Below are 13,994 nucleotides of genomic sequence, written 5' to 3'. Positions count from 1 at the left end.
CTTTTGTTTCGTCACGTAGCCAACTCGTCGAGGAATGTTTGATGCGCTGCCCGCCTCACGTCGCCGGAAATGGTTTCTTCTCGCGCGCACCTCATATCCCGGTAACTGATGTGTGATGCGGCCGCGCCTCGAGCTGTGCGCAGTGTCCGTTGCCGCGGGCGACTAACTCCTCGCCGCAGCGGTCTTTTTCGGAACGAGGCCGGACGACAGAGTGTGCCGCGCGCGGCAACTTCTACCGCCCTGCTCTGTGCGGTGCATACGCCGCCGGCCCACGGCGGCGGCACTTAGACCAGGCATCTGGGTCACGCCTGTCGGCGGAACTGGGTCTGCTCTCGCCGGCGCGGAAGAGTCCCAGGGCTTTTTGTTCGTATTTAGCACCCACGTCGACGGAGAAATGTGGGACGGCCGCCGTCAGAACTGCTCTGTCGCGTCCAGTTATGAGCCACACTGCTTCTGCCTTACTATTTTGCGATGTTCGCAACACACACGGAACGGACGATTTCTTTTCCACTGTCAGTCGGGCGGTAGCGACTAACACCGAGCAAGGGCGAATGCTGGTTCGGTTACAAAATTTAGAAAATATGTGACCCGAGCTGCGGGCATAGCGGCATAGAGTACCCGTAGACGGAAGAAGACCAACTTTCTTGCATCATTGCTTTCAAGATGTTGGACCACTGGTGCAACACGTACGCACACTCAAATCCATCGGCACACTTAAATCCATCATCGTCACGTGACAGCAGCTTTCCCGTATTTGCTGTCGAATTTCGAAGTTGGGCTTATCGGCAAAAGAGCAAAGTGAGGTTGTCAGGCTCTTGCGCATTGTCCGGTCGGAATGGGACCGCCGTTACCTCAGCGTTACGGCGCGGCCGTGGAAACGACGGCAGAGAAGGTGGCGCGCCTGGAGGGAGGGCTGGCTACGGAGATGAGAGAGGGGGCGCAGGCTACTTTCCCTGTCGCCCTCCGCGACCCCCCTGCCTCCCCCCGTTCGCCTCCGGGTGGGAAGGTGGGGTGGAGGCCTCCTCGGCGGCAGCGCATCTAGGTCATGGCTCGTTGGCGCTGCCGCAAACTCGGCGGTGGCGGCGGTCCTCGTTCGGCTTCCCGAAAGTAGGCCCCCCCTCTTGCTTGTCTCTCCAACGTCCGCCTCCTTTTTTGTTTCCGGCTCGAAATTGGGGCCAAGTTCGGCGGCGGCGGCGGGCCAGGCATCTTCGCGTTCGTCTTTCCTGCAGCACGCGTGTTGCGCCACATTTTTGTTTCTCCTTCCGCGCTCTGCCGACGGCCTCTTTCGCGAGCCGCGCGGCACGGTAGCGTCCGCGCCGCGGCTTAGCCGAGCGCCACGCTACGTTGACGGTTTCGTTGCTTACGCGACAAGCATTAGTGCCATTTCCTTTGAGCACATGACTTCGTTGCACGTCCCGACCAAAACATGTTCTCTGTGCACGCGCTAGGATTGCGCAAGGAAATAGGCTGGTCGCGTATCGTGCAAAGCGTAAGCCGCTTTCCAGCCATGCGGAGAATAACGCTTTGCCTTACTTCGCGCCGTAACGGCATGTAATAGAAACGGAGAGTAGTGCGTATACGTACGCGCACCCGCGAAACGGTTGGCACACCAACGAGTCGTGAATCATTTGCATCCTACCGGAAGCGGAGTGTTGCGAAAAAAAAACACCTCGAAACGGCGTTGCCGCTAAAGGTGCTGCTGCTGTTGTTTATGCCAGGTCGTTTAGAATACGCTCAACAACGTGCTATTATTATTATTATTATTATTATTATTATTATTATTATTAGCTGCCTGCATTGGTACCGCGCGACCCGCTTCAGCGTTGGACAAGCAGAGTCGGCGTTCTTGCGCAGGGAGGTATAGTGCAGTTAATGGGTGCAGAAGGTTGGCGTCATCTTGTGACACCTGTAATGATTGATCCTTCGCACAGGAATGCTCTTGCGCATTCAGCGGCAGCTGTGGATTTGTTCGCTCTGGGTTACATGCGAGTGCGTAGGTGCCAATAGGCCGTTTTGGCGGCAATCGCGTGGGCGCCGCCATGTTTGATCACGTGATGACGCGTCCGTTGCTTGCCTCTGTGTTTACTATGGATGCGCATGATGCCTGTGCGGCTCAGTAAACCTCTCTTTCGGCGCAAATAGTAGACGGTGACTGGGTGAATGACATGAAGTTTTGGCCACCGCTTAAGAGGACATACATGTAAGCGCTTTCGGAGGTAATTACGCCTCACCCAAGCGGCGCAAGTAGTATACGGTGAGGCGTAGTATACGGTGCTTGTACTAGAAACGGGGCTGGAAATGTATTCCAAGCTATCCAAACATCCCGCTTGTAAGTTAAATCAGGACCAGTGTGTTTTGCTCTTCGTTCCTTATTTGGCTAACACTTTGAAGCTGTGCATCTTGTCATGATTCTGACTCAGTAAAGTCCCTTGACGCGGTTACTATCTGTTTATTTTTGCTTAATCGCTCGGGCGTGTGCTCAGTTGGGATGTATTTGTTCTCGCTGCGTACAAGGGCTTGGGCTGCGTACAAGGGCAAGGGCTGCGTACAAGGGCTGTACTTTGTAAAAATCTTGTAGCAAATACGTATTATCGCTGGTCACTCGCTTACTCTGCGGAACCGTCACGTTCAGCTCCGAACATTCGTGTGTTGGTGTAGTCGCCGTCACCCGTGCGTCGGCGCATTGATTAAACAGTGAGCCCACTCATTATTGATACATCGGAGATAAGAGTGGGCGTAAATTTCCGTGTCACTTGGAGTGGATGTGTGTAGATAACGAACGATAAACTTGTTATGCCAAAAAGCGGCGCTACTCCAATTGTCACTGTGTAACGAGCGGTACTCAGTCGTGCTGACGTTCTGGGGTTGAAGCCTTTTCTTTGGAGGTTAGCGATTCAGCGCTGGCGAATGATTGAAATTTTTCGTCCTCGTGAAAGCCGTGTATTACGAAGAGCCGGAAACAAAGACAATCCTTATGTAGTAGCAGTCCACGAACTTGGTCACACAGATTCATTCCGTTCTTTAATACACCAGACACTATTTTTTGCAGCCGACTACTTACTGCACACGTTTTCCCTCTGCCGTTACAAGTTTTGCAGCATGAATGGAGCGCAGTGCGCCAGCGAACACCCATCTGCATTTCCGATTGCTGATCGCACAGTAGCAGCTGGTAGCAGGGCAGACGCGGTAACGGTGTCGTATTCGTGCGCTTTCGCCGAGGCAACGTGCGGCGCGCCATCTGGTTCCTATAGAGCAAACTGCTCCAAGAAAAGGGTCTGTAGAGTTCTCCGAGGAAAGTGCTTCCGGAAATAATACGTATCTTGAACATCGCACCTTTGCGATAGTCTGTTTCGCGCAGACGGTGTATGTACGTTACACGCAATAGCAGGTGCATCGAGGAAACGCGGAAGCCGCGCGGTCTCCGTCTCGCTGGGATCACGCGCTGCGCCGCTTCGAATTTATGAATAGACAGACTTCGGGGCGGAGCGCGTGCTTTGTTGCAGCTGCTTTCACAAGTGCGTCGACAGTGCTGCTTATGCAACACAGCAGCGAGGGAGCTACTGAGCGATAAAGTTTCGTTGCTGCGCACGTAGCAGCAGCTTTAGTCCGGTGCTCAAGCAATTTGGCGGCAGCTTCGCTGTGCATCGTGTTCCTTTGATTACACCCGAAATAGACGCGATTAACTCTCGCTTTAATTATTCATCTGCGATCTGCCGCGCAGCTGTAAAGCAAGTGAAATAAAGATCACTGAATGATTAATGTACACTTCAACTGCCGGCATGCTTCGTGCTCCGGGGCGATGACGCGTACTCCATCGTGCTAGCTGCCAGAAATATGTAACAAACGGGATGTCGAGAGACCGGCTTTTAATTTTTTCAGAACTGCTGCGATTTAAAGGGACTGTGCTTACGGAGGTGTTTGTAAACGCCTGCGGCAAGTCGCAGCGTCAGCAACGGCGGCCCGTCACTGGGTCAGCAGGTGTCGCCGCCGCTATCGGAGTTGCGCGCGCGCGCTGCTGGCGGAAGTCTGCGCCGCCGCTCGCGAGCAGCAGCAGCCGCCGCCGCCCGTCCGGGATGGAGCGGAGCGCGGCTTCGATTCGCGCGCCGTCCGCGGGGCGGCGCTTTTCAAGGTCTCGCTGGCCGAGTTCGAAGACCCCGGCGCCCAGAATACCCCGGCTGTCCTTGATTCTGCGTCACGGAAGTGCGCCGCTTCCACCCTCCCCACTTGGCGACCGCTTTATCCGCGCTTTTCCTTTCTCTTAACGTCGCCGCCTCCCCGCTCCCTTCTCTCGCTGCTCTCTCTCCCCCTCCCCTCGCGCTCTGCCACAGAGCACGCGCGCTGGGGCGCAGAGCTGCTGCTTTCTCCGGCGACCGCTTACGCAAGTGGAGACCGACCGCCCATCCGTCCGCCCCGTTTGTCCCGAGAGTGTGTGTTTTCAAAACCTGGAATAATCCCGTTTGGAAGAAGCCGTCATTGAGCGCGCGCCCTCTTGCCGACTCTATTGATGAGCGGCCAGAATGGACGTGGCAGTTCCCGATGATTTCACTCGCCGTGCACATCTCTCCCTCTCTTTCTCTGTACGTCGTGGCGCGTACACAACAAACATCCGCGTTCTGCGATATCGCCGAACGTCACTTCCAACTGTGCGATACGCTTCCCTTACGTATCGCGCCGACGTACCGATCCTTGTCCGAGATATTGGACTCGCGGAGCCGCAAGCGGCAAAAACGGGACGACCTCCACCCCCGCCTCGCTTTCTTTCCAGACGGCCGCAGTTTTAACCGAGCCGGAACGTGACGTTACGATGACAAGATAATGAGTCCTTTTACTAGCGCGAGTCGTTTGACATCGATTTATGCGAGACGCGTAGTGGCGTGCGAGCAGCCGCCTAACTCGTTGATTTATGACGCCTCATCTAAGGCTTGCCTGCTGCTGCGCGTGTGTCTCGGTGCGTTCGAAGCGCAGTTAACCGCTACGTCGCCTCTATTCTTTTAATTCTTTTTTTATCTCTTTATTCCCTTTTCCGGGAGATAGGGCTGCAGTGTAGGAAGGCACGTCTGTGACAAGTCCCGCTGTCCTCCCAGAGTACGTCGGATATTTACGGCCGCGCGAGAGCGTGCTTTTTCCTTGTCGCGAAGCTAAGTTCTCGTGAGCCCACACGTGTTTAGCACTGCGACCTTTTAGTCTAGCCTGCAGTTTCGAGGGCTGATTTATTGATAAGAGCGGTCTTGATTCACGATTTATCCTATTACGTTGATTACAAAGAATTGCCGACGGTGAATAAAACAATTCGGCGTATTACCTTGACTAGCACACTCCAGTCACAATGCTAGTTTCAAAGAAATGTTCATACTTTTCACCCTAGCCAGCGGAATCCTAATTGGAAGCGGCCCATTCGACAGGACTTTGAGTGGGCCATCTATTGTCGTGGTAACCATTGAAGAAGACATCGTTCAGTTGATCCGTGAGGTCCAGAATGCTGCCACGGCGCCCTACTACACCTCGAGATAGAACATACACACACACACACACAAAGGAAGGAGGGGGGGTAGTGGGAGAAAAACAAAAGGCAGACGCTCATCCAACGCGCCGTTGCAATCTAAATGATGAGAAGCTTGTTTTAGTTAGCTAGCAGCAGTTGCTGAATACACGTGCACATCCTCGTCGCTTGTAGCTGTGTGCGTCACGATGACGAAGGCGATGTATACTGCTTGTCAAGGGAAGGCTGCTAATACTGCTTGCGTCACAATGGGACATCCATTCTGCGGAATCCATGCGAGAGAACGACGACGAACGCTAAACTTTGGAGGAGAAGCAAAGAAAGCGCTGGGTGTAAAAAAATTTTTTAAGAAGTCGCATTGTTAGAGTTCGCAGCTTGAACGAAAAACCGGTCCGCGCTGAGTTGTGTGCAAATTTCAGGTTAGCATAACGCGTGCCGGAAGTAGTAGTAGTGAGCGGGCTTCACTCGCGCCACGTGGACCCGTACTGCGGGCGCCATGAGTGCACAGGTCACGGCTCTGTGATCTGAAACCGCTGGTGCGCGGCGTGGCGAGAGCTAATGATATCACACGCACGTACCCGTCGTACTGGCATGATCACGTGTACGTGCGTGCCTCGCGTATGTGGCACTTAATATGCGCGTGCATATGTATGCTGCATAGGTATGCTTAAACATCAACCCACCTCAGCATGGCGGGGTTTGCTTGGGTGGGTTAGCGGCAAACACTTCGTCCCGGGCTGGTCGAATGCTGTAGTCCTACCTTAGTCCTCATCGCATGTTTTCCTTCTTTCTGCATTCCTCGTTCGCCTCGAGTGTAACACCACATGTTTAATAGAGCCTTGTTTCATTGTTTCGGTAATCTCGCATGCGCCCATACGGCTGAGACTTGCTTGATTATGCGTGTACGATTTCTCTCTCTCTCTCTCCTTTCTTTTCTTTTTTTTCTTTGACAGCGCTTTACTGGCGGTGCATACTTGTTGGAACACTTAGCCTGATTTGTCATGGCAGAAACTCGTGAACATGATTTTGTTGTTGCTTACACACTGGTGTACCAGGTGAAAGATCTGTCGCTCAGCGAAGTCTCCCTTCTTTTGTGGTGCGCAGTGGACACCAGCCCCCAGGATGTTCGGCCAAGCCTGCTGTCTCGCTGCGAACGTACCCTCCAGCGGTGTAGCCCGGGAAGAGATTCCAAGACGCTGCTGCAAAACATTCTCCAGCATCAGCAGCCCACTTACTCGGCGCTGTCCACCCTTTGCAATCCGGCTGTCTCATGCAGCAGCTCAGGTGGGCTTCCTTCTCTTTCTGTACAGCTGAATTTCGTTTGCATCGAGAGAGAGAGGCAATTAATATCAGGAATTGCTAGCTGAACATAGTCATTCATGCTGTAAAGTCTTTTTCATCCGAAATGCAGACGATTTTCCTCAAAAGAAATGAAAGGGTGCGACAAAAGCTGTGTGTTTCGTTATAGTATTCAACAAAACCTAGCTTCTACACTTCTGCTGTATGGGGAAACATATTTGCCAGATTTGAGGCCTAACGGAGATATCTGTCAACTGAAGATTGAAAAACCTACAGGTCTTTGTTTCAAGTTTAAGCTTCTGTGAGCACTTGAATTGCTTTCGAGGTCGCTTTGACAACGATATTTCTTAAGCGTTGAACGCGTATACATTTCTCTGTACGATTTTGAATCACTTAGCTCAGTTAGTCGAACTGAAAGTTGAACTTGAGTGACAGCGAACGCATGTTACGCATAGTGCGAAATCGTAGACGTTCCACGCGAACGCCGAAAGAAGGCATCAGCGAGCCCTTACGCAGACCACGGAGCTCATCGCTGACGTACGCCTCTTCTCTTTACAGGCTCCCTTCCCCCAAGTCCTGCTGACAGCGGAGTGTCGGACGTGGACAGCAGCAGCGGTACGCTCAGCAATGACGAGTCCAAGGCGCGGTTACAAAGCACCCCTGGTGAGTTGGCGTCTCCTAGTTATCGGTATTTGACGCAATAGCTGACTTGTTAGTTGTGCGGAAACCCGCAAGGTAGAGGGAAGTGCTTAATAAAGGGGAAAATCAGACATCCAACCGTTCGTAGCTACTAACGGGTGGATGTCTGATTTTTCCCTTTATTAAGCTGACTTGTGTAAGGAATGAAGGGACTATCACACGACCAGATCTACTAGTCAAGTCCCTGGATTCATTCTCCACAATCAAAGTGTAATGTTCGTCTCACGCCTGAGTGAGTAGTGCTAAAACGTGCGGTTATCCCGTCATGATAGTTGATTTCGCGTCGAGCCACTGTAGACTGGTCGAGGGCTATGTTTAGCTGGTAGCGCTTCTTCTTTTTAATTGGGCAGGTGTCACTGTACGGTGGGCGGAGCTAGATTTGAGTGGCCGCGATCGGCTTGCTTTGTATCTGCAGTTCCACCCCCGCTGACTCCTGAATCTCCAAGCCCGAGCGGACTGGGCTATATCCCCCCATACTGCCAGACCGGCGTTACACCTCACGCATCTCAGCACTACAGCAACCGGCCTCCAACATGTAAGTCACCTTCGCCTTGCCGAATTTTCAAAACAACACCTCAGAGCAAACATATATAGCGCCTCTCAGAGCAGTCCTTCGGTATAGATAAGCTGCTCAATGAACTCGACGTGTTGTCTGCTCGAAGCAGTCCCTGCTCGTCTGCTGCGAGCACTCATTCGATGTAGTTGCTCGTCAACTTTTCGTATGCTGCAAGCGTCCCCTCCGTACGCTAGTTGTTCGTCTGCTAGAAGCAGGTGTCATGCATGTGACAGTTTCGGATATTACATGTGGTCGCCGGGCGGTCAGTATGTAGCGGGGGCGTACGCTGCTGCTGACCCAATTAGAAGGCGCCCAGACAGGGAAGACGCGCCAGCCGTGCCGAGAGCGTTTCCCGTTACGAAACAGGGCGTAAGAGCCGGCGTGTACGGGGGACTGCTACTCTCGAAAGTGTGTCACGGGGCGACCCGACGATTCAAGTGGGTCACGGCGTGGTTTCCTTTTTCGAGCGGCCGCATCTTCTAGCCCCGGCGAGCCGAAAACGAAGCCGCAACGGCGGCGGCGGCCTTGGTTATGCTAAGGCCACACTGCTTGGAGCGCTTCTTTCAGCTCGCCAACGTGGCGTCATCGGCCATCGTCGCGCAGCTGCACTGCATTGGCTGTCGCCTATATAGTATATTTCACCAATCTTCGCACGTTGTCACGCTGCATTCGCCTTGTAAACGCCGCTTTTAAGCACTTGGGGTTGCTGTTGTGGACATTGTCGAGTTCCACAAAGTTTTTTCTTGCGAGTCAGTTAAGAGAGACGGCGTGGCCTCAATGGAAGCCGATCGGCGAAGGAAAGATGGTGGAACTCGATTTTTAAAACAACCTTGGACGATCGGGCGCCATATAGCCGCTCCGGGGAGAGAGAGAGAAAAAAAAAAAGGAGAACCTTTACGTTGCCACGTGAAGCGACGCTGGACGTATTTGTGGCGTGTATTTTCACACCGCGCTAAAAGCTCGCTATATTTAGGGCGGAAATTCGTGAAACGAGGCTTGCAGCTTCAGTCGGTAACCGCATATCGATTCATTACAACGGAAATAACAGTGCCATAATGCGCAGCGGCGAACACAGGCTGCGAAAAGCCTACAGTACGTCGGATAATATGCATTCCCTGCTGTTGTAGCTTTAGTACTTCGTACGAACTGTTATTGGAAATGAACAGAACCCTGTGGAACCACGTCGGGTTCTTTTAAATCTGGAGAAGTCCCGAAACGTTCTCTCTGGTTCCGTGCGCAGACGGTATCACAATCTAAATAAAAGAGGAAGGGAGAGAGAGAGAGAAAGCACCGTTTCCAGACGCGCAAAAATGGTGCCGCTCACGGAGAATGCACGGGAAAAGAGAGCGTACAATCGCGAAGCCACTGTTCCGTTCCTCTCGGCGTGGACGTCGACGCTGCTTTGTGGTGACCCCCGACCGGGAAAAGGCATGGAACCACGCGGTTGCGGTCCCTGCCCGCGCCCTTGTTTGGCCCCCGGCGCATTTCAAGGTCAAGCTCAGCTGTTGCGCCTGGGAGGAAGCGGAACTCGGTTTCCACCCTAGCGGGGCTACGATTTGGAGGGCACGGGGGTGCACAGAAGGGCTCGGGGAGCCGAGCTCCGCGGGGGCCCCTCCCAAGAAGCTATGCAGGAAGAGGGACCCCGTCCTACTGAGCGAGCGAAAGAAAAGTAGGCCTAACCAGTGTGTGTGTATCCGGGTTGCCACCGTTCCCCACTTCTTCCCAGTCGGGGTTTCTCGGCGGTTTAAAGAAACGAAAAGAGCCAAAGCTGCCTAGGGAACCGGCACTCTGACTGACTGCTTCTTCGTCCCTTTTCGTATATGTTTTTTCTTCCTCTCTTTTTCTCTCCCGCTCGGTTTTCGGCAAGCCTGTGCATTGAAGAGAACGGAACTTGTATTACGTGTGCATGCGTAAGAGGAGGCAAGGTAAAAACGAAAAATGCGGTACGGGAGCCGCTGCCATTGTGTAATTGGTTCTGCCACTGGGCCGAGAGCGGCCGCCGTTTCCGCCGCTCCGTGCGCAAGAAAAAAATTTCGTGCGCGACAATGAGAGGTAGAGGGGAGTCGTTAGTTGTGAACTGAGAGCGTTGCGTAAAGGGGAAGGAAGGATGGATTTCTCCGAGCTTTCCTTTTCGAAGCGACCGAGCCTTTGTTAGCTCATGGGAAGCCAACCGCCGGCGCTGAGAGCAGGCAAAGAAAAACGGCCTCGCTCGTCCCCAAGTGACCCACTGGCGCAAACTCGCTCACTAGAGCGGGCGTTAGCTGTTGCGTAACAGACGTCTTTGTGGGGTCGCTTGCCCGGCACCTGTCTTATGAAACGATTGAACATAGCCGGTTCCGATCGACTAGCCTATATTTAGACACCGGTCTTCGTCCTGCGCGTTGACCAAAGAAGCCAGTGGATTGTAGATGCGTAGCTACCTGCCTACGTCCGGCTCGCCGGTTTATACGTGCTAGCACAGGGAGCGCGCTGCTTCTGACAGCTTTTTGCGCCAGTAACGCGCACAAACGTGAAGCCATTTCTGGAACGATTATGCTGGCCGCTTCGCGAAAGGCTATAACCCGAGCACTAGCGACCAGCGCTCTCTCGAGCGCCGTGGGGTTTGAGCCCTACAAAGTTCTTGCGTTCGTCAACAGGAAGCTCGCTACTTCCGCGATTGTCTCCTGTAAACTGAGCGTGTTAGCTGTGCTAGCTTTCGAAGGCCTGCAGCGCGAGAAGGGTCGCCAGTCCGGGGCGTCGCAGATTGTGGCTGATAGCGGCGAACGTCTGTTTGCCTTCCGGCTTCCTCCCAGGGCGCGAAGTCCACTGTGGCTGTATCCGGCGTCGCTACTCGCGCGCGCTTCGCTTGGAATGGAGTTGTGTGTTTCTGACTTGCTTTCTTTGTTGTTTTTGCTTGCCCCCCCTCTTTGCGGTGTCCGAAAGCAAGCGCATTCGAGCCGCCCACTATCTATCTGTCAGCCATGACGGCGCGGAGCGGAGAGTGTCGCGATGACACCACACGGGGATGGAGAAAAAAATCTGATGGTGGCGGCGAGAAAGGGTGCCTGCCGGCGGCGACAAGGCGGCGAGAGCGGACGTTGTTACATGGCGCAGCAGCGGCGATCATCTCGATTGGCAGAAGAGCACGTGACGGAAACGGTCGCCCACCAACGGGCGCCGCGAGCGCGCAGGTGAAGATGGCTCGCCGGGCGTGGCGCTCTTGGGCTGACCTTGGCGCGAGCCGGAGTCGTTGAACCGGCGGCGCGTTTCCTTTTTTTGGGCTCCCCTTTCCTCCTCCACCGTCGCCTCGCTCACTCGCCGGCGACTACGACGACGACGTGCGCGCGCCTGAGCCGCCGCCGCCGCGAGAGCGGAGCTTCGCTGCAAAAGAGCGGGCGAAAGTGCTCCCGTTCTCTGCGGCTGACTGCACCGCTTCGCCAGCACATTGGCTAACGTACCCTGCGTGGGCTTTCTTTTTTTTTTGCGCAATGGCGCGCCGGTCCCGCGTGCTCGCTTTCGACGCCGTCGGGTTGCGGAAATCCATCTGCAGAATCTCTGCCCTACGTTTCATAAACTGCTCTTTATGCCCCGACAAGATGCCGATTGTCAGTGATGCGAAAGCAGGAAGTCGTTTCCTTTTCCCCGGTATGTATATCTTACGCGCATGCGCCAGCGCACGGCGTTGTTACTAGAGGGCTGAACATTAGCTGGAGCTGCCGGTCGCGATCCTCCTCTCGGCGCGGCAAGCAGTCATGTCACATCGGGCCTTCCCGGAGCCGCCTGGGCGGAAATTGAAGTGGTGTGTCGGCTCCCCCCCCCACCTCCGCGATCCGTCCCCTCGAGCGGGAGGACCAGCTCAGCCAGCTTCCTCTTTCTGAAAGGCGCACTGGCGAGGCGGCGGTATTTTTCGCCCCCCTGCCTGGGCGTTTCTCAGGCTTCAAGGTTAGCGGGTCAGTGGCACCAGGGAGGAAAAAGCGAAGCGGGGAAAGCGCACCTACCTCTCCGCACCTCCCTTCGCCCCTTGCCAGCAGGCACAAAAGGGGCGCCTTCTCTGGGTCCGCTACGCTTCGTGTTCCTCCGTCGATCGCCGCTCTTTCGGGGAAAGGAAATGATCTTTCTGCCGGCATCTCCTGCCTTCGGGAGGGGGGAGGGAGCGTAGTGGAGGGAGTAGTCTTCGAGCAAGGGGAAATTTTTTTTCTTGTGCGACCCGTTCCCCTGTCTACGCACGGGTTGCGTAACGAGTCTGCTTCGCAACTGGTCATCACTTCCGCCCGGTGTGTGGGGGTGTCGTCGTGGCTCTGGCCGTGACGCACGCCGCTCGATAAGAATGGGCAAGATATCAAGATCGACTGTATTCAAGTTATTTGGGAGCGCAATAACTTAGAGGATCTCATACGTTGTCCGCTGCTACGATTGTTATTACGTGCGGCTCCTCACTGGCAGCCAGTTCCGAAAATGAATTAATGAACACAGCATGTATTAACATGACGTTGACTTATATCGCCTAAGTGCCTAAGGCATAAGACAAAAATAAAAAAAAACAAATAAGAACAAGTCTTTCGATTTGCGAAGCGGCTCTCAACAGTCTTAGAGCGCATCTTTTACTGGTAGCTTGAAGAAACCAACTTAGGAATACGGCCACGTAGTCGCTGCATGATTATTTCTTGCGATACTGCCGTCTGTATTTAGTATTTACGAAAAAGAAGGAAGTCACAAAGCAGCGTTGAGCGTTCAGCCTCGACAACGCGTTTAATGTGCGAAGCGCCTCGTCCCAGAGCAGTTTGTCAACGTGATTGCGTTCTGCCTTTCTCGAGGCGAGGGAGCTGAAGCCGGAACACGTGAACGGCAGTAGCAGCACTGCCATGTTTCGAAAACAGGGCAAATCGCTACGCTATGGAGGAGGTACTCTTGAAAAAGAGCCAACGACAGAAGCCGCGTAGGCCGAGAAGCAGCTAGCGGCAGAGCCTGCTTCAAAAAGAAAAAGAGAGAGGGAGAGAGAGAGAAAAAGGCACTCCGGGTGTCTGTCTGCCATTGTGCGAGCTCTTCCGGCGGGCTGACGTCATCGGCGTTCTCCCCCTCTACACCTGCACTGCCGGAGTCAACACACCTTTCAAGGTTAACCGGAGCTGCTGCGCTCCGGACGTACAGCGCCGCCGTGCGGAGGCGCTTGAAAACGCAGTTGCCGTCGGCGGTCTTCTGTCGTCTGCTACGTTTCGTGCCGCGAAGTGGAGGGAGGCTAGCGTGGTAATCAGGGCAGCGCTCGTGTGCGGTATTTGAAGTTCCCGAATCCTATTTCACCTCTTTTTCAACGCGAGAACCTGTCCAGTATAGCCCGTTGCCGCGAAAACTGACCGTTCTTGCGATGTGCGAAATTACCTCCGGCGTTGAAGTCGGTTGTGAGCTGTCCTTGCGCATAGTGATAGCATAGTCTACGAGGCTGAAGTCCAGTTCATGCGAGTGTCCAGAGCGCCTGTCGCTGCCATAACGTTATTCACCGTTTCATTTGTTCCTTTTCTTCATTTTTATCCCCCCACCCCCATCTCGCCCCGCCTTTTTTGTGAACTCCCGTTCGCTCTTGCTCTCGCTTTCAACCGTCTCGCACGTTCTCCGCGTGTGTGCACAGGAAACTCTTTGATTTCCTTTTGAAGACGTGCCGGAATTCTGCTCTTGGGACCGGCAACGCTTTTGCGGAGGAAGCCCCGTCTCCCTCCTTTCCTCTCTGGGCCGGCTGTCTGGTTGCCCTAAGCGTTGCATGGCAACCCGGGCCTTTGAACCCTGCGCGCTCGATTCGTAACGGGGTTACTATGGCAACAGAGCCACGCAGCCCGGGGACAACTCCGCCGGAAGCGGCCGCCGTATGTCGCTTTACTTGCGCATTTTTTTTGTTCCCTTTTTCCCCCCCGCCTCCTCCCCAGAACGGGGGCGGTGTTTGGAGTTGCTTGCCGCGACGGTGTCGCCGGG

The 13,994-nt window shown here is 54.3% G+C and overlaps 1 protein-coding gene across 7 annotated transcripts in view; it reads left to right on the top strand.

The window, feature by feature from the left end:
* Eip74EF (Ecdysone-induced protein E74) overlaps nt 1-13,994 on the top strand; it is a 279,178-nt gene that overhangs the window by 259,887 nt on the left and 5,297 nt on the right. For all 7 annotated transcript variants that reach the window (XM_072287798.1, XM_055073631.2, XM_050184044.3 and 4 more), the window contains 3 exons: nt 6,605-6,784; nt 7,358-7,462; nt 7,914-8,033. In XM_072287798.1, coding sequence (XP_072143899.1) covers nt 6,605-6,784; nt 7,358-7,462; nt 7,914-8,033 — 405 coding nt within the window. The remainder of the gene's footprint in view (nt 1-6,604; nt 6,785-7,357; nt 7,463-7,913; nt 8,034-13,994) is intronic.

Source organism: Dermacentor andersoni, chromosome 4 (assembly GCF_023375885.2).
Source record: "Dermacentor andersoni chromosome 4, qqDerAnde1_hic_scaffold, whole genome shotgun sequence".
Taxonomy (NCBI): domain Eukaryota; kingdom Metazoa; phylum Arthropoda; class Arachnida; order Ixodida; family Ixodidae; genus Dermacentor; species Dermacentor andersoni.
Note: the sequence above shows the minus strand (reverse complement) of the source record. Positions and strands in the feature narration are given on the sequence as shown.